Source organism: Stegostoma tigrinum, chromosome 1 (assembly GCF_030684315.1).
Source record: "Stegostoma tigrinum isolate sSteTig4 chromosome 1, sSteTig4.hap1, whole genome shotgun sequence".
NCBI lineage: Eukaryota > Metazoa > Chordata > Chondrichthyes > Orectolobiformes > Stegostomatidae > Stegostoma > Stegostoma tigrinum.
Window position 1 is genome coordinate 185,072,086 of NC_081354.1, and position 20,364 is coordinate 185,092,449.

At 42.1% G+C, this 20,364-nt stretch overlaps 1 protein-coding gene across 4 annotated transcripts in view; it reads left to right on the forward strand.

Annotated features, from left to right (window-relative positions):
• LOC125458167 (exocyst complex component 6B-like) overlaps positions 1 to 20,364 on the forward strand; it is a 620,472-nt gene that overhangs the window by 132,798 nt on the left and 467,310 nt on the right. For 3 of the 4 annotated variants that reach the window (XM_048543144.2, XM_048543170.2, XM_059650589.1), the window contains exon 6: positions 16,292 to 16,496. In XM_048543144.2, coding sequence (XP_048399101.1) covers positions 16,292 to 16,496 — 205 coding nt within the window. Of the gene's footprint in view, positions 1 to 8,864; positions 9,122 to 16,291; positions 16,497 to 20,364 lie in introns of those variants that run through there. The other variant, XM_059650591.1, reaches the window with a different exon arrangement.

The following is a 20,364-nucleotide window of genomic DNA, read 5'->3' on the forward strand; positions in this document are numbered from 1 at the left end:
CCATGCTCTCTCTTTTAGTTCTCAATCTTGAGCAGGCCCTATTGTGATAAATGTTTTGGTCTCTAACTGGTTAATTTGAGTGAAGAGCCTGTATTCTCAGAAATTGTGTTCAAAAACTGTTCTGAAGATGTTGCACCATTTTTCTTAAACCACATCACTGCCTGTACAGATTTGGAAAGGCATGCGAATTGCTGGGGGGGTCTGGGACAGGAACTGAATCAATGCGGTGCCGTGCAGAATGTTTCATAACAATGTGTTGGAGATTCAGCACTCGTTTACTCTGTTTGCCAACATCTCATGGGAAAATAAATAGCGAAGCCCTCCCTAGCACCCTTAGGCTGACCTGTACTGTAGGGGTAAGGATAGTGAGAAGATGCGAGTCTCTCTTGGTCTTGCATTCATTTTCTTCTGGGCAGAGAAATTGTTATATTTTGCTTTATTGTGGACTATTGAAACCTTTAATTGGAAAAAAAAATCACAATAATTAAGAGCTTCTGCCGATGCAGTATGTTGTCCATTACATAGATTATCCTGTTGTAAAAGTCAAAAAGTTTGTATCTGCTGCAGTACAGAATTTCTGTAACTGAGCAAAATGAGCCATTTATTGCGATTATAATAAGTTACTTGGATGAGGAAATGGAAGGGTGGTTTAGTAAGTTTGCCAATGGAATGAAGGTTGCTGGAGTTGTGGATAGATTGGAGGGCTGTTGTAGGTTGCAATGGAACATTGCCAGGATGCAGAGCTGGGCAAAGAAGTGGCAGATGGTATTCAACTGGGAAAATTGTGAAATGATTCATTTTGAAAGGTCGAATTTGATTGCAGAATACAGGGTTAACGGCAGGATTCTTGGCAGTTTGGAGGAACGGAGGGAACTTGGGGTCCACGTCCATAGATCCCTCAAAGTTGCTACCCAAGTTGATAGGGTTGTTAAGAATGCGTACGGTGTGTTGGCTTTCATTGGCAGGGGAACTGAGTTTAAGAGCTGTGAGGTTATGCTGCAGCTCTATAACACTCTGGTTAGACCACACTTGGAATATTGTGTTCAGTTCTGGTCATCTCATTATAGGAAGGATGTGGAAGCTTTAGAGAGGGTGCATAGGAGATTTACCAGGATGCTGCCTGGACTGGAGGGCAGGTCTTATGAGGAAAAGTTGAGGGAGCTAGGGGTTTTTTCCATTGGAATGAAGAAGGATGAGAGGTGACTTGATAGTGATGTACAAGACGGTGAGAGGCATAGATAGAGTGGATGGCCAGAGACTTTTTCCCAGAGCAGAAATGACTATTACCATAAGACCATAAGACATAGGAGTGGAAGTAAGGCCATTCAGCCCATCAAGTCCACTCCACCTTTTAAATCATGGCTGATGGGCATTTCAACTCCACTTCCCTGCACTCTCCCTGTAGCCCTTGATTCCTTGTGAGATCAGGAATTTGTCGAATTCTGCCTGGAAGGCATCTAACGTCTCGGCCTCCATTGCACTCCATGGCAACGAATTCCACAAGCCCACCACTCTCTGGCTAAAGAAATGTCTCCTCATTTCCGTTTTAAATTTACTCCCTCTAATTTTAAGGCTGTGCCCACGGGTCCTAGTCTCTCTGCCTAACGGAAACAACTTCCCAGTGTCCAGCCCTTCTACGAGGGGGCATAAGTTTAAGATGATTGGAAGAAGTTATAGGGGAGATGTCACAGGTAGGCTCTTTACACAGAGAGTGGTGGGCATGTGGAATGCGCTGCCGGCAGTCGTAGTGGAATCAGGTACATTGGAGACATTTAAGCGACTCTTGGATAGACGTATGGATGGTAGTAAAATGTACTGTATGCAGGGTAGTGGATCTTAGAGCAGGATAATAGGTCAGCACAAGTGGGCCAAAGGCCTTGTACTGTGCTGTACGGTTATATGTTCTACGTTCAAACAGTGACACATTCATATGAAAGAGCTTTGGTGCCACTTAACCTCAACAATTTTCGTGCCTCAACAGCTAAGAGAGTTGTCTCTAATTGAATGACAGTGACTGATCAATGTCCGATTCCATCACCTGAGTTTTCAGATGTGAGGCTGGGCAAGGAATGTTGAAGGTCTGTACCCCATGGTGGAAAGAATTGCATTCTTTTTCTATCATTTTTAGGCCTATAACAAATTACAGTATTAAAGAGTGACAATTGGTCCATGTTTTGTCACCGCCCAAAACTGATATCACAGCCTGATTTTCTTAAGCTTAATATTTATCCCTAAATGGCACCCCTAGAAGGGATGATGTGATCATTATCTTATTTCAGCTTTTGGGAACTTACTGTGTGAAAATGGACTTCTGTGTTTCAAACATTACCAAAAGGTACTGCACATGAGAAAATTAAGTGCTTAAACTGGCTCCAGCAGTTCTCTGCAGAAAGAACTTTCCCCTCCAAACCCTTGCCTCAGTTTTTCTCTTGGCCCTTGCATCACTGAATTCTGAACCAAAGGAAGATGATTTTTTTGTCAAAATCGATTAAGGTATGAAACTAAAAATTAGCTAATTTCAATTGAAGACTTAATTTAGATTAATGGATTAGAAAAATAGTGGAGCAGCAATGGGGACATAAGTAAATCTGAGGTTTACATGTGGTTAACTAATTGTAACTAAAATTAAAAAATGAATATGGTAAAGTAGAAACTAAAACAGAAATTGCTGGAAAAACTCAGCCATCCCTGAGTAAGGCTCATTGGACCTGAAACATGCTACTAGACCTGCTGATCTTCTCCAGCAATTTCTGTTTTTATTTCTGATTTTCCAGCATCGACAGTTCTTTTGGTTTTATGTGGTAAAGTAGAGGTTCTTTCAATAAATTAAGAGGTTACACAGACATTAAGTGAAAGGAGCACATTAATTGATTGTTTTGAACATATTTTGTGGTGTAGGCAGTTCAAACAAGGTTTACACCTTGATGCTTAATGCAATGAAGTGGGCATCAAGGTCATTTCCGTGGTCTTTAAGAGTAAACCACATTGGTGTTGAACTATATCATATGTTTGCCATACTTGGTGTAGAATTTGAGCTTTCTTCTCTAAATTAGTGAACTGGTTATGACTTTTTTGATAGTCCAATTTGCTTCACTTTACTGATAACAGCTCTTTGCACCTATATTTTTTATATCTAAATTCAAAAATACACTTTGGACTCAGAATTCAGTGTAAAGGTATACGTAAGGAATAGGGGCAGATATGGACCTGCTTGAGCCTGTCTTGCATTTCAGTGCAGTCATGGCTGACCCCATTTCCCTGTGTTCCTTGAGAGACCAAAGTCTGTCTACCTCAGTTTTGAAAGTAGTCAACAATGAAGCATGACCAACCGTCTGGCATAAAGAAATCCAAAGATTATCCAAAATCCAAAGAATCTGCCACTCTGTGGGAAGACATTTTTCTTCGTCTTAGTCCTCAATGGTGCAGTCTTACCATGAGGTTGTACTCCAGCCAAGGGAAACAACTTCTTTTTAAACTGTGTCAAGACTCTTCTGTATCTAAATGAGACCACCTGCCATTTTTACTGAATTCCATGGATATTGGCCCGATTTGCCTTAGCCTCTCACCTTGAACAACCCAGAAAAGTAGTGAGAATGAAATCAGAAATTGCTGGAAAAACTCAGCAGGTCTGCCAACATATGTTGAGGGAAAGGAGAGTTAATGTTTGAAGTCTTGTGACCCTTCTTCAGAACTCTGCACTTCTGAAGAAGGGTAACTGGATTTGAAAGGTTAACATTGCTTACTCTCCACAGGTGCTGCCAGACCTTCTGAGTTTTTTTTAGCAATTTCTGATTTTGGTTCTGATTTCCAGTATCCACAGTTCTTTGTTTTTGTCTTTTGAAGAGACAATGACATCAATGCCAAGTCTGATTGAGTGAAGTGTCATGGAACCCTAGTAAGACTAGAACCATTGGAAATCCAGGAGAAAGTTCTCCACTGATTGAAGTCGTACATAGACCATATGATACTGTTGGAAGCCAGTCATCTCAGCCTCAAGACATCTCTGCAGGAATTCCTCAGGGTAGTATCCTAGGCATAGCCATCTTCAGCTGCTTCATCAATGACAGTGTGCAGTATTCCAGGTTTTAACTTGTTTAAACTAAAATTGTAACAAGACTTCCTTATTCTTATATTCCAATCCTTCTGCAATAAAGGCTCACATGCTTTGCCCTTACTTGCTGTACCTGCATTTGTACTACCTTTTTTGTATGCATGTGAACATCAACATTTTTAAGGTTTCACACTTTTTAACACTTCTTTATTCTTAGAACTAAAGTGAGCAACCGGCAGCTCCAAGCACTATAGACCATCTGTCACCTTGTTGCCCACTTACTGTCTACATCTGTTCCTGCCTTGTTGTACCCTCTTTGCAGCTTACTATAATGGCAATGCTGCATTGCAAGATGGGTAACAGAGAACTCACCTGCATGTTAGTCGATAATGAAGATCATTTCAACGAAGTGATGATGGTTCTATTGGTGTCCTGGCTAACATTATTCCCTCATCTGGCATCACTGACTAGTTGGTCATTCAGCTCTAATCACGGGAATTGGAGCCTTGCTGCACATACTGTTGCTGCTGGGTTTGCTGCTACAACACTCCTGAGTCCCGAGTAACTCATTGTATCAAGTGCTTTGAAGTCATAATAAGGTCTCTGAGGCTCAGCATCATTCCACACATTGTGTTTGCACTCCTCTGCCTTCAAGACATTGAAATATTGAATTATTCACTGAGCAGACTAACTTGAGTAATTACAAGTACATGGACAAATCATTCAAATGTCACAAATGGTTCTCCTGAATTGTTTCAAGAATGCTGTTATGAAAATTTCTGAAAATTACTTTCCTAAAAGAAAAATATTACATGAGTTACTTATAAAGAAATTGAAATATAGCCAAGGCCACTGTTATGAGTTGAGTCTCCAGGCAGTTCTGAATGTCCAATCCTAAATTGTTATGGTACTGCGGTAACCTATGTTTTTATTTGAAGAGGAAAAGAACAATGATTTATACAGCTCTCGGAAAATTAAGTAGGCCTAGCTGCTCAGAAATACTAAGTAGAAGCATTTCTACATTTCCGCAGTCCCAATAATGATTTTTACCATATTTAGATAATGTGTACAATAAACCGGTTCAGGTTTGGGTCACAGTCAGGTCGACCACAGTTATGTACCATAGACAGAATCACAGAATTGTGACGCTGCAAATGAGGCTATTTAGCTCAGTGTCTGTACTGGCTCTGTAAATGAACATTATTGCTAAGTGTAACTCTTCTGCGTTTTTCCCCGTAACCCTGCACATTGTTTCTGTGCAGAAAGTAGGTGACATAGTGGTGTTGCCACTGGACTAGTAATCCAAGCTAAAATTCTGGGCATGCTGGTTTGAATCCCAACATGGGATAAGGTGAAATTTGAATTTAATAAAGTTTGGAATAAATAGCTAACCTTTGTGACCATGTAACCACTTTCAATTGTTATCAAAACCTAACTGATTCACTCCTGTCCTTATTTTGTTCTTTCATGGGATATGAGTATTGCTGGCTAGGTCAACATTTGTTTCTAATTCTTCGTTACCCTTGAACTGAGCAAGACTGTTTCAAGAGGGCATTTAGGAGTCAACCACATTTTCTTTAGGAATGGAAATCTGCTATCCATATCTGGTCAGGCCTTCCTGCAACTCCAGACCCATATCAATGTAATTAATTCTTAACTCTAGGCCAAAGCAGCCGGTTTGATTAGTAGCATGTACACAAGCATCCACTCCCTCCATCACCGATGCTCAATACCAAGCAGCACTGTGTACCATATATGAGATGCACTGGAGAAATTCATTACGGCTCCTTAGATAGCACCTTCCAAACTAATGACCACTGCCATCTAGAAGGACAGGGGCAGAGGATACAGGATAACACCACCGCCTGAATGTTCCTCTCCTGAAAAGGTGTTTTTTCTTGCACTGCATTTGTTGTTTACTAATCAAGAACTTATCCACCTCCTTCTTAAAGAAATTCAATGCCTAGCCTCCACAACCTTCTGCAGCTATGGCTTCCAAAGATTTACAGCCTCTGGTTGGAGAAATTCTCCCTCATCTCCGTTCTAAAGGGTCATGCCTTCATGCTGCGGGTGCGCCCTCTATCTTTTCAAACTGAGATGAGAAGTTTCTTGATTCAGAAGTTGCAAAGCTTTGGAATTCTCCTATGCCAGAGGCTCCATTGTTAAGTATATTTAAGACTGAGAGATACATTTTTGGTGTCCCAGAATTGAGCGACATGGGCTGTAAAGAAAGTCAACCATCAGCCATGATTGGACTGAATGGTGGAGCCATACTATTTACTCTTATTTCTGATGTTCATATATCTTGTCCGTTTCTCTTTGAGACAACTACCTGCTTCTTGTTTTGTCAGTATTTCCTGTTTTCAGTTTTCAATAAGAAAGATAAATATTGTCGGTGCTGAAAATATGAAATAAAGACAGAAAATGTGGAAATACTGAGGTCGGAACATCAATCGGAAATATTAATTCACGTTTATTTTTGGATATTTTCAGCATTTTCTGTTTTCATTTTGGTGTTCCCCACTATAATGCAATCATGTGGAGCACAAGCAAAAGCGAGAACTACTTGGGCTGAATAGCCTGTTACTGTGCTATATGTCTGTGCTATTCAGACTAGACTGGGTGCTTTCCACTTTGGCTCAGGTGACAGTACTTGTCAATTGGTGATGGAAGCTCAGTGGAGCAGGAAAATTTCAAGTGGAGAAACACAAAATGAGATGAGATGCAACAATTTCTTTTGGACCATGCTGAATAGGAGAGCATCTGCTGTCTAATATTTACCCCCCTCCAAATCTGTTGCTGTTTGTGCATGTTCTGAGGTCAATGCCCTGATGTTAATAAGAGCCTTAATCAATAAAGTACTTAACACTGGAGATTGTAGTTTGGGCGGTGGGAGAGGGGATGCTGTAAGAGAGGATTTAACTCAGATTAATTTCCAATATTGACCTAAAGGACCAACAGTCAGGACCTTGTAAGTGCGCTGAAAGGCTTTCGTTACTTGATAGATATAATTTGAGGTAAGAAGCTTTTGGTTAAAAAGGTTGCGGGGAGATGGTGAATCTGCTGTGTTAACAGATGGAGGGATAATAATGTTTCATAGCAGTAACTGCATTGCTGACGTCCTCAAATGAGAGAGGAAACGGACTGTAATGATATTAAAGCCCAAGCTTTGTTGGAGCTGATTGTAGACGTGTGGAGAGGAGGGGGCTTTGCAGAAGCTTGGATTAGCAATAATGAGCATAATCCTTCGAATTGATGCTTAAACTCATCATATCATGAAGGCTGACATGCTTTTAAATATCTCGAGGTGGTTTGTCAGCCATAGAATATAATTTGATGCGAACATTTGTTTTTTGTTTTTCCCCCTAATCTCCATTTGGACATAGAATGCTGTTATGCAAAGAAAATATTTGTTTTTTTTATTTCTCTTTGGCTTAAAGATGAAGTTTCTGTGACTGATTAAATTTTAAATTTGTTTTTTTTTCCTGGAAAATAAGTTTCAGTTGGGAAAAATTAGAAGCAGGGCTCCAGTGTCCTTTAGATTGTAAACAAATTATTTCATTGCTTTTCCCCATTAATATTCTCCCCCACAAGAAATTAAAGCTATTTTAAAAAAAAATTTCTTCACCTATGGAAGTTCTTTGTGATGACTCTCTGAAGTGAACAGAAAGAAAGGATGCCAACAAAATAAACTGTGACCAGGGGTGAAGAGGAGGTCAGAAGGCTGTTACTTTAAATTCCAAACCAGCATGGAGGCTGAAAATCTAGCGCTGATGTTGTCCTGCATTCTTTTGGATGAAGGATTAAACAGAATCCCCTGTTTGGAAAGCAAAAAGATCTCATGGCCACTATTTAATAGATAACTGGCTGCTCTCCGAATGTCCTGGCCAACGTTCCCCACTCAGCTAACACCATCAAAAATAAATTAATTGCTGATATAATCCTGATGCTGTTTGACTGATACTGCCTTTTTGAACCACTGCAGTCCTTGGGTTATAGGGACTCCCATAGTGCTGTTCGGAAGGCAGTCAGTGAGGAAATGGCAATGTAGTTCCAAGTCAGTATGGTGTATGACTTTAAGGGAAACCTGGAAGAGGTTGTGTTTACATGCATCTGCTGCCCTAGTCCTCTTAGGTGGTAAGAGGCCATAGAAATAATGGTGCTTTCAAAGGAAGTTTGGTGTTTCTATTAAAATTCTGATTCATGCCTTGTAGTTGGTGGACAAGCATTGGGGAGACAGGGAGTGAGTTACTCACTGCAGGTTGCTAGCCTCTGATCTGCTTTTGTAACCGCAGTATTTGTATGTCTGGTCCAGTTCATTTTCTGGTCAGTGCAAACGCCAATGAATGTCAAGAGGAAATGGTTAGATTCTGTCTTGTTAGTAATGGTCAATATCTGGCACTTATGCAGCACAGATGTTATTTGCAACTTATCAATCCAAATCTCAGTCCAATCTAGAATTTTTGGTGCTAGACAGCTGAAGTTACAGCCACCATCAATGGCAGAATAAAAATTAAGAAAGTGTTAAAGGCCAGGCTTGGAAGAATAATATACTTATGGAAGGATATGCTTGTAGAGGAGGCAGTATAGCATTTAGACCCTGAAATAAAAGATTTGAAATGCCACCATGGCAGCTGATGGAATGTAACTTAGTTGTGAAAACCATAAAACTAAACAACTAATTTATTTAATATGTATTAAAGGTGCATTTTATCATTTTTTTTATTTGTGCCACTCATTAGGTCATTTGCAAGAATGCCAATGTGAAGGGAACATCATTTCATACTGTATGTGTGGCAAAGGGCCACTGAGTTGTAGAGGTCTTGCCATGGGAAATGCAGCATTGGATGAACGTCACTCTGACAAAACTCAAGAAGCTTCGCACCATCCAGAACCAAGTAGCCGGCTTGATTGGCACCACACTTACAAACATCCACTCCCTCCACCACCGATGCTCACTAGCAACCGTGTATACCGCCCACAAGATGCATTGCAGAAATTCATCAAAGATCCTCACACAGAACCTTTCAAACTTTTATCCACTTCTTTCAAGATGGGCAAGGGCAGCAGGTACATGGGAACACCATGACCTACAAGTTCCCCTCAAAGCCATTCAACATGCTGTGTTGGAAATATATTGTTGTTTTGGACTAGATTTGTAGCTCGGGTTGTGGGTGTTGATGTTGGTTGGCTCGCTGAGCTCGTTTGTTGTTCCGCAGATGTTTTGTTACCGTACTTGGTAACATCCTCAGTGCAGCCTCTGATGAAGCATTGGTGTGTTTTTCCCACCTGGTTTTTAAACTCTGGGGTCTGTTGCAATGGATTGCCTCACTTCGGGGTTTCTTCCGTAGTGGAATATATATGGGGTTGAGTTCAATGTATTTATTAATAGCATGCTTCGTGGAGTGACATGCTTCTAGGAATTCTTGTGCTTTTCTGCCTAGCCTGTCCCAGGATCTTGGTGTTGTCCCAGTTGAAGTCGTGGTTCTTCTTGTCCATGTGGATTGAGATGAGTGATGCAAAGACTGGAAAGGACTGCCCTTCTACAAATCCAACATAGACTATGGATAGGCTACGTAGACGACCAAATTAGAAGTGACACACAAACTCATAAAAAACACTCCCACCGGAATAAAACTCACCACAGAAGAGGAGAAGAACAAACAACTCCCATTCTTGGACATAATGGTAGAGCGCAAGGCAAATGGGGAACTGCAAACGAAAGTACACCAAAAAGCCACACACACAGACCAGGTACTGAACTTCAATAGTAACCATCCCAGCGCGCACAAACGAAGCTGCGGGCAAGCACTATTTAAAAGGGCAACAACACACTGCAGCAACATGGAACTACGCCAAGAGGAGGAGAAATACCTCTTCTAAGTGTTCAAGGATCGTGGATATCCAAAGAACTGGGTCAGGAGATGCCTACAGGAGCAGCATCAGAAAGATTCTACACGCCCCGACACACTCATCACACTACCCTACATCAGGAACACGTCAAAACTCACCACAAGATTTCTACGACCGATGGCCGTCAGAGTGGCACACAAGCCCACATCAACCCTATGACAAGTGCTCACCTGAACTAAAGACCCACTCCCCGCCATGGACAGGACTAGTGTCATCTACAAGATCCCCTGCAGAGACTGTGAGAAGCACTACATCAGACAAACAGGAAGGAAACTAACAACACGAGGACATGAACAGCAACTGGCTACAAAAAGACACGACCAATACTCACTCATCTCAATCCACATGGACAAGGAGAACACGACTTTGACTGGGACAACACCAAGATCCTGGGACAAGCTAGGCAGAGAAAAGCATGAGAATTCCTAGAAGCATGTCACTCCACAAAGCATGCTATTAATAAACACATTGAACTCAACCATATACATTCCACTACAGAGGAGACTTGGAAATGAGACAATCCACTGCAACCGACCGCAGAGTTTAAAAACCAGGTGGAAAAACGCACCGACGCTCCATCAGAGGCTGTACTGAGGATGTTACGAAGCGTGGTAACAAAATGCCTGCGGAACAACAAACCAGCTTGGCAAGGCAGCCAACCTCAATATATCGTTATTCCTTCCCCAAAGGTGTTGTGGGTTAACTTACAGCACATGGACTGCATCAGCTCAATAAAGTAGCTCACCACCGCTATATGAAGGGCAACTAAGGGTCAGCGATAAATGCTGACCAGATAGTTACACCCAATCCCATGAAAGAATTAAAGAAGATAGCTGACAGTTAACTGCCAAGCTTTGTTAAAATTTAATCCAGGTGGCTTGATTCTGATCGTCAAGCCATCATCCTCTGGAATGCATCAGAGAATGTCTTTTGCTTGCCTGCTTGAAACTGAAGCAATGTATGTATATGTTCTTTCTGTCTATAAAGAACAGGGCCCCGTGTCTTAATATATGTTGCTTACATTATAAGCATCATTAAAATGGCATCCTTTGGTCTTTTTATGAATTTGCATGATGTGAGTATGTTTATAAATATAAAAATGTTTACTATTCCTGAATTCTCAGCTGCAAGCATAAATTCCCTCCGATGCCTTAATCGGCTCCCTCTTGCAGTCAAATTCACATTTGAAATGGAACAGCTGAGTAAGGTCCCTATCCTGATGTGCCAGTTGATGAACCTGACAGGAGGTTCTCTCCTGCAGTCTATTGCAAGCATACCTTCACTGGTCAGTACATGCATTGGGAATCCTGCCATTCCATACTCTAGGAGACTGACCTGTTGGCAACTTTAGAAAAAGGTCTGAACCATTTGGTCACCCTACAAGCTTGACACTGCAATAGAACACATCCAAGCCATCCTACTAAATAGTGGCCATTGTAATCAGATCATGCATTATTGAATGTCGCATAAATTCATGAATGGGCCTGTGGTTGCCCCTTTCGATTCTGATAATGCCTAGTCTATTTATGATTACACTGGAAGGGTTAAGCACCTCAAAACTTCAAACAAGAAGTGAAACCAGCTGTAGCAATGTGAGTGGTGTTGACTACTAACAGGATGCTACTGTTAAGCAAAAAAGACATTCTTTCTCTTGCACAGAAAAGTAATTTGTTATATGAATTTCACTGCTGGTGTGATGTTAGTTTTTTAGTTTGTGGGTCCTAAAAACTTGCAGAACCAAGGGATCGGTTAAAGTGTGTTTGCTTTAATGCAAGGAGTATCAGGAATAAAAGTGATGAACTTAGAGCATGGATCAGGACCTGGTGCTATGATGTTGTGGCCATAACAGAGACATGGGTTTCTCATGGGCTGGAATGGTTGCTGGATATTCCAGGGTTTAGAACATTTAAAAAGAATAGGGAGGGGGGAAAAAGAGGAGGGGGTGTAGCACTACTAATCAGAGAGGGTATCACAGCTACAGAAGCTTCCATTGTCGAGGAAGATCTGCCTACTGAGTCAGTATGGGTGGAAATTAGGAACAGCAAGGGAGTAGTCACCTCGTTAGGGGTTTACTACAGGCCCCCCAATAGCAGCAGGGAGATTGTAGAAAGCATAGGTCGACAGATTTTGGAAAAGTGTGGACGCAGTAGGGTTGTTGTAATGGGTGACTTTAACTTTCCTAATATTGATTGGAACCTCCTTCGAGCAGAAGATTTGAATGGAGCTGTTTTTGTAAGGTGTGTTCAGGAGGGTTTCCTAACGCAGTACGTTGACAGGCCGACGAGGGGAGAGGCCATTCTAGACTTGGTGCTCGGAAACGAGCCGGGGCAGGTATCAGATCTTGTGGTGGGAGAGCATTTTGGTGATAGTGACCATAACACTCTCTCATTCTACATAGCTATGGAGAAGGAGAGGATTAGGCAGAATGGGAGGATATTTAATTGGGGAAGAGGAAACTATGATGCGATTAGACACGAGTTAGGAAGCATGGACTGGGAGCAGTTGTTCCATGGTAAGGGAACTATAGACATGTGGAGATGGTTTAAGGAACAGTTGTTGGGAGTGATGAGTAAATATGTCCCTCTGAGACAGGCAAGACGGGGTAAGATAAAGGAACCTTGGATGACGAGAGCGGTGGAGCTTCTAGTGAAAAGGAAGAAGGTAGCTTACATAAGGTGGAGGAAGCTAGGGTCAAGTTCAGCTAGAGAGGATTACATGCAGGCAAGGAAGGAGCTCAAAAATGGTCTGAGGAGAGCCAGGAGGGGGCACGAGAAAGGCTTGGCAGAAGGAATCCGGGAAAACACAAAGGCATTTTACACTTACGTGAGGAATAAGAGAATGGTCAAAGAAAGAGTAGGGCCGATCAGGGATAGCATAGGGAACTTGTGTGTGGAGCCTGAGGAGGTAGGGGAAGCCCTAAATGAGTTTTTTGCTTCTGTCTTTACGAAAGAAACGACCTGTGTAGTGAATGAAACCTTTGAAGAGCAGGTGTGCATGCTGGAATGGATAGAGATAGAGGAAGCTGATGTACTGAAAATTTTGTCAAACATTAAGATTGACAAGTCGCCAGGCCCGGATCAGATTTGTCCTCGGCTGCTTTGGGAAGCGAGAAATGCAATTGCTTCGCCACTTGCGAAGATCTTTGCATCCTCGCTCTCCACTGGAGTCGTACCTGAGGACTGGAGAGAGGCAAATGTAATTCCTCTCTTCAAGAAAGGAAATAGGGAAATCCCCGGCAATTATAGACCGGTAAGTCTCACGTCTGTCGTCTGCAAGGTGTTAGAAAGGATTCTGAGGGATAAGATTTATGACCATCTGGAAGAGCATGGCTTGATCAAATACAGTCAACACGGCTTTGTGAGGGGTAGGTCATGCCTTACAAACCTTATCGAGTTTTTTGAGGATGTGACTAGTAAGGTTGATGAGGGTCAAGCTGTGGATGTGGTGTATATGGACTTCAGTAAGGCATTTGACAAGGTTCCCCATGGAAGGCTCATTCAGAAGGTCAGGAGGAATGGGATACAGGGGAACTTAGCTGCTTGGATACAGAATTGGCTGGCCAACAGAAGACAGCGAGTGGTAGTAGAAGGAAAATATTCTGCCTGGAAGTCAGTGGTGAGTGGGGTTCCACAGGGCTCTGTCCTTGGGCCTCTACTGTTTGTAATTTTTATTAATGACTTGGACGAGGGAATTGAAGGATGGGTCAGCAAGTTTGCAGACGACACAAAGGTCGGAGGTGTCGTTGACAGTGTAGAGGGCTGTTGTAGGCTGCAGCGGGACATTGACAGGATGCAGAGATGGGCTGAGAGGTGGCAGATGGAGTTCAACCTGGATAAATGCGAGGTGATGCATTTTGGAAGGTCGAATTTGAAAACTGAGTACAGGATTAAGGATAGGATTCTTGGCAGCGTGGAGGAACAGAGGGATCTTGGTGTGCAGATACATAGATCCCTTAAAATGGCCACCCAAGTGGACAGGGTTGTTAAGAAAGCATATGGTGTTTTGGCTTTCATTAACAGGGGGATTGAGTTTAAGAGTCGTGAGATCTTGTTGCAGCTCTATAAAACTTTGGTTAGACCGCACTTGGAATACTGCGTCCAGTTCTGGGCGCCCTATTATAGGAAAGATGTGGATGCTTTGGAGAGGGTTCAGAGGAGGTTTACCAGGATGCTGCCTGGACTGGAGGGCTTATCTTATGAAGAGAGGTTGACTGAGCTCGGTCTCTTTTCATTGGAGAAAAGGAGGAGGAGAGGGGACCTAATTGAGGTATACAAGATAATGAGAGGCATAGATAGAGTCGATAGCCAGAGACTATTTCCCAGGGCAGAAATGGCTAGCACGAGGGGTCATAGTTTTAAGCTGGTTGGTGGAAAGTATAGAGGGGATGTCAGAGGCAGGTTCTTTACGCAGAGAGTTGTGAGAGCATGGAATGCGTTGCCAGCAGCAGTTGTGGAAGCAAGGTCATTGGGGTCATTTAAGAGACTGCTGGACATGCATATGGTCACAGAAATTTGAGGGTGCATCCATGAGGATCAATGGTCGGCACAACATTGTGGGCTGAAGGGCCTGTTCTGTGCTGTACTGTTCTATGTTCTATGTTCTATGTTCTACATCAAATGGCATATCCATTTGGCTGTTGGATACAGATAAGGCACTGGCTGTATCCAGTTGGCTTGTGCTTGCAAAGCTTAAAACAACCTACAAAACTAACATTAGGTATGATTCTGTCATGGGACAATATTTGCTGGATAATCATGAATCTGCACAAAATTAAACAGAGAGCCAATTTAACTTTGTTAATGGGCTTACAGTGTCAGTCATCATATAATCTGTCTATTCGCCTTGGCAGTGCCTTTCCCAATCAAAATTCACTTGCCAACCAACCAGTGCAGTCTACTCATACAGTTTAAAATATTATTACTCCCAACAGTGTTATTCTTGCAAATGGCTTTATGAGTGCAAAAGGAAAGACCTAAAAATTTTTTTCAATAATATGAAAGCTAGTCTTAGGATTGGTGCTATGAAAATATCATCACTTGCTGGCTTTGATTAGCCTTATATGTAATTCCAGACCCACACAATATGTGTTGACTTCTAACTGCCCTCTAAAATAGCCTAGTAAGCCACTTTGTTCAAGGGCATTTATGGATGGACAATATATGCTAATACCCAGAATCTATGAAGAATAAAGGTGAACTGCATTTCTGGACTTCAAAAAATATAATGTCAGTAAAAGCACCTGTGGAGTTGTTGAATTTTGTTGAAAACCCAACTGGTTCATGACAACCCTTGAGAGAAGGAAACCTATGTCTTTACTCTCGTGGCCAACATATGACTCCAGATCCATGTCATCACGTTTGACTATTAGGGGAGGTAATGGCCTAGTCGTATTATTGCTGGGCTGTTCATCCAGAGACCCAGATAATGTTCTGGGGAATCCAAGATAATAAAATTTGAGGCTGGATGAACACAGCAGGCCAAGCAGCATCTCAGGAGCACAAAAGCTGACGTTTCGGGCCTAGACCCTTCATCAGAGAGGGGGATGGGGTGAGGGTTCTGGAATAAATAGGGAGAGAGGGGGAGGCGGACCGAAGATGGAGAGAAAAGAAGATAAGTGGAGAGAGTATAGGTGGGGAGGTAGGGAGGGGATAGGTCAGTCCAGGGAAGACGGACAGGTCAAGGAGGTGGGATGAGGTTAGTAGGTAGATGGGGGCCTCACATTTTATTATCTTGGATTCTCCAGCATCTGCAGTTCCTATTATCTCTAATGTTCTGGGGACCTGGGTTCGAATCCCATCATGGCAGATGATGGAATTTGAATTCAATAAATATCTGAAACTAAGAATCTAATGATGACCATGAATCCATTGTCGATTGTTGGAAAAACCCATCCGGTTCTCTAATGTTCTTTCGGGAAGGAAACTGCCATCCTTACCTTGTCTGGTCTACTTGTGACTCTAGATCCACAGCAATGTGGTTGACTCTTAACTGCCCCCTGGGCAATTAGGGTTGGGCAATAAATGCTGCCTGGCCAGTGAAGCCCTCATCCTGTAAATGAATAAAGAGACTATTAACAGTACTTTCCAGCAGCCTCTCAAACGATGTATTGTATCAAAGGCAGAACCCCCACCTTCTTTAGGCAAGAAATGCCTGTGAAGCTGCAGTGAAATGAAAGCTGTAGTGGTTTTGGGAGAGAAAATTGAAAAGTCCAAAGGGGGTTAAAAAACCTTACTGATCAATGTCTACTTTCTTTGATTTCCACCCTCCCTCTCTCTTCCTTTCTCTCACACTCCGTCTCTTTCATACACTCACCCCCTTTCCTATTAGACACTATCCTGCATTGAAGACGATGGAGCACATGGAACACACGTTCTTGCCTCGGGTAAATCCCTATCGTTTCTGCACAGTAATGGTGGAGGATATTCCCAAATTACGGGAGGAGATAAAAGAAGTTTCCATGTCTGACTTGAAGGACTTCTTGGAGAGTATCCGCAAGCATTCGGACAAAATTGGAGAGACTGCTATGAAACAGGTGAGCCTGCTACATCTCATTGACACCATCATACATTTACAACAGCAGATAAAGGGATTGTTGATTGAAAGGGATCCAGCCCAGGTTCTTCAGAAGACCACCAGGATTTGAAAGTGTTAAATTGAGAGAACGGGTTGTATAGATTTGGCCTGCATTCCCTTGACCTCACATTTTTGAAGGATAGTCTCAATAAGGTGTTTAAAATGATCAATGTGCTTCTGAGAGAATATGCAAAAAATCTATTTGCCCCATGAGGGGAATCCAGAGCAAAATTACAGACAGGCCTTTAAGGGGTGAAACTAAACATCGCTTTTTCACATTAAAAATACTGGTAATTTCGAAATCTGTCCCCAAGCACTTGGAAGAATACTGGTGAATAGTTGGATTAAGATTTGAAATTTTTTTATTAAGTTAAAGGTACTAAGAGATGTTGGATCAAAGTGGGTCAAGTGGATTTGAGAAACAAATCAACCATGATCCACTTGTATGACTGGGGAAGCTTGAAGGAATTAAATGACATCCTTATTCTTAAGCATCCTGTTCTGCCTTTGGTACAGTATAATAATTTGGGAGGCCACTGGAAGGGGCAGTTAAGAAACTACTCTTATGCTTCCACTGAGACCACTGGCGCAGACCTTTACTAGTATGACACTAGAATTCTTTGGTTCCTGGTTGATCATGTAGCTTGCGAGTTTGTTCTGTTATCAGAATTGGTCCTGTTAAGGGTGAAGCAAAATAGCATGGTGCTTACTTGTATAAAATAACTCCTAACTCCACTCAACCAAGGGTAGTGTAAATCTGGTATTTCCTCCATGCAAAACAGCTAAAACTTCAAAACTAAAATTGCTAGGTTGTTTTGGTGGGCAAAGACTTTTTGCTCAGCAAAGCTGAGTAGGTAGAGTTATGATAAAGACCACCCAACCAGAGAGACCTACTTAAATGGCAGAATAGACTTTTGAATATATGAACATGGAACAAGAGTAGGCCAGTTGGCCTTCTGAGCCTGGTCTGCAATTCAATAAGATCATAGCTGATCTGATTTTCACCTCAACTGTACATTGCTGCATACCCTGATAATCTTTCATCCCGTTGATGGATGTTTCTGTGATCCTAGTATTGCAGAATGCTTTATGCTGTAAGATGTAACCAGGTAGTTTACATGGAAGGGGAAAGAAGAACTGGATACTGACCAGGAGTTTGAGAAAGAAATTGAGGCTGTGATTTAAAGCACAGGGTTGGAGGAATCGGGATAAGTGTCAAGGAAGAGAATTCCAGAATGCTTGGACATTGTATTATTATTCTGAATGAGAGGAAAGTGAACAGTGGGCTGGATCGTGTCTGAGCAGTGACAGTCCTAGTGTCCGAACGTAGAATTGAAGTAGGTTGTTGCCTTTATGTTTGGGGATCAAAATCTCATTGAAATTGGACCATCTATTGGCTATGTGGTATCTAGGAAATTGCAAGAAATTTCTCCTTACAGATAATTCAGTTTATCTCATACTTCTCTGCAGTACTTGATTGGTAGGGCTGACAGGATCTGACTTTAAGTGCAACAGATGGCTTTGAACTGGGTGACAGAGAATTGGAAGCTTTTACAAAAATGCATTTTGGGCAGCACCTATTCTCGCCCTGTATCTGATCCTGATCATAGTCTGACGTTGAAGTTCTATTTGCTGTAGCTTCATTAGAGTAGGTGGCCCTAAGCATACACCTCTGGTCAGTTCCAGTTACTTGAAATCCTAAAAATGACCATAAGCCCTAACATAAGCATTCAGATCAGAATGAAAGACTACAGCTGTACCCTGATGAGAACAATGGAGGAGCATCCCCACATACAGGATTCATTTAATAAACTCAGTGCTTCACATATTACTCAGACACCAAGTATCATGTGTACTGCTGTTTAGAACACGAGCTGATTTATCAACATAGGTTCCAGTGTTGTCCTGTGCACTCTCCAGGAAAACTTGAAAGGTTTTATCTGGCAACAGCCGCCTGTTAATATGACAAGCTAATATGATATTTGTACAAGTTATATTCTAAAGTGAAATACTAGGCACTATTGAGTCTAGTATTGTGGGTCAGTAGGCAGCACTGACTTCTGAATCAGAAGACTGTGAATTACGGAAACTGGAATAGGTAATTCAGACTGACACTCCAGTGTGATTGGGAGTGCTGCAATGGCCATTGATATTTTTCATGCAATGTGTTAGGTCTAAGCGTGTGTGCGCACACATCACATACGCATGCAAGCACACTTACACACAAACACACATACACAAGTAAGGGACCCAGCACCAACCCCTGTGATACACCACTGGACACCGTTCATGTGGGGCCGTGTCAAAGGCTTTGCTGAAATCCATATAAACTACATCAACTGCACTATCCTCTTCTACACCTCTTTGAAAAGCTTAACCAAATTGGTGAGGCATGACCTCCCTTTGACCAAACCATGCTGACTATCTGTTATCTACAGTGGTACTGTTGGGAGGTTCCTTAATTATGATCTTGTCCTTATACAGAAGTGTGTATTTTTCTCAACTTTCTAATCACTTTTCAATTTTCTGCTGTCTGAGGACAACAGAACAACTTCTCTGCTAACTCCATATTATTGAAGTCCTTCACCCCAGAACCTTCCTTGCAAATATTTTCTCCACATCCTCTAGGGCCTTCATATTCTTCCTAAAATGTTGGGCCAGGACTGCACCCAATATTCCAGTGGAGATCAGACTAGAATTTCATGATGGTTCACAGTAACTTGCTTGCTCTTGTATGTCTGTATTTGTAGAGGCCAGGATCTGATCTTCTTCATTAACTGCTTGCTCAACCTGCCATTCCATCCTTAAATATCTGCATACCACTCCTGCACCCCCTTAGAATTGTTTCCATAAGTTTATTGTTTCAGCAGGTATTTGATGGAGACTAAATAGTTGCTTATAACAGTACTTAGATCAAAAAAGATGGGAGGTAGCTGAAGCAGAAAGCGCAGCATTGACTAGTTGGTGTTGATGGCCAGTTTTTGTGCACTATGTCCTCTTTAGTCTTGTTCTTCGCTTTATTCATCTTACTGAAGTGTATCACTTGACATTCCTTTGCATTAAATTTCAAGTGCCATATGTCTGCTGTTTCCTCCAGCTTGTCTTTGTCCTCATGAAATCTTTCATTGTCCTCATCACAGGTGGAACATTTCCAAGTTCTGTGTAATATGGAAATTTTGAAATAGTATCCCCTGCATAGAACATAGAACAATACAGCGCAGAACAGGCCCTTCGTCCCTCAATGTTGTGCTGACCTATGAACTAATCTAAGCCCCTCCCCCTACACTATCCCATCATCATCCATATGCTTATCCAAGGACAGTTTAAATGCCCCTAATGTGGCTGAGTTAACTACATTGGGAGGCAGGGCGTTCCATGCCCTTACCACTCTCTGAGTAAAGAACCTGCCTTTGACATCTGTCTTAAATCTATCTTAATTTGCAGCAACGCCCCCTCGTACAAGCCGACGTCATCATCATCGGAAAAAGACTCTCACTGTCCACCCTATCTAATCCACTGATCATCTTGTATGTCTGTATTAAATCCCCTCTTAGCCTTCTTCTCTCCAATGAGAACAGATCCAAACCTCTCAGCCTTTCCTAATAAGACCTTCGCTCCAGGCCAGGCAACATCCTGGTAAATCTCCTCTGTACCTTTTCCAATGCTTCCGCATCCTTCCTGTAATGGGGCGACCAGAACTGCATGCAGTATTCCAAATGAGTCCGCACTAGTGTTCTGTACAGTTGCAGCATGACATCACGGCTCCATAACTCAATCCCTCTACCAATAAAACCTAACATACCGTATGCCGCCTTAACAGCACTATC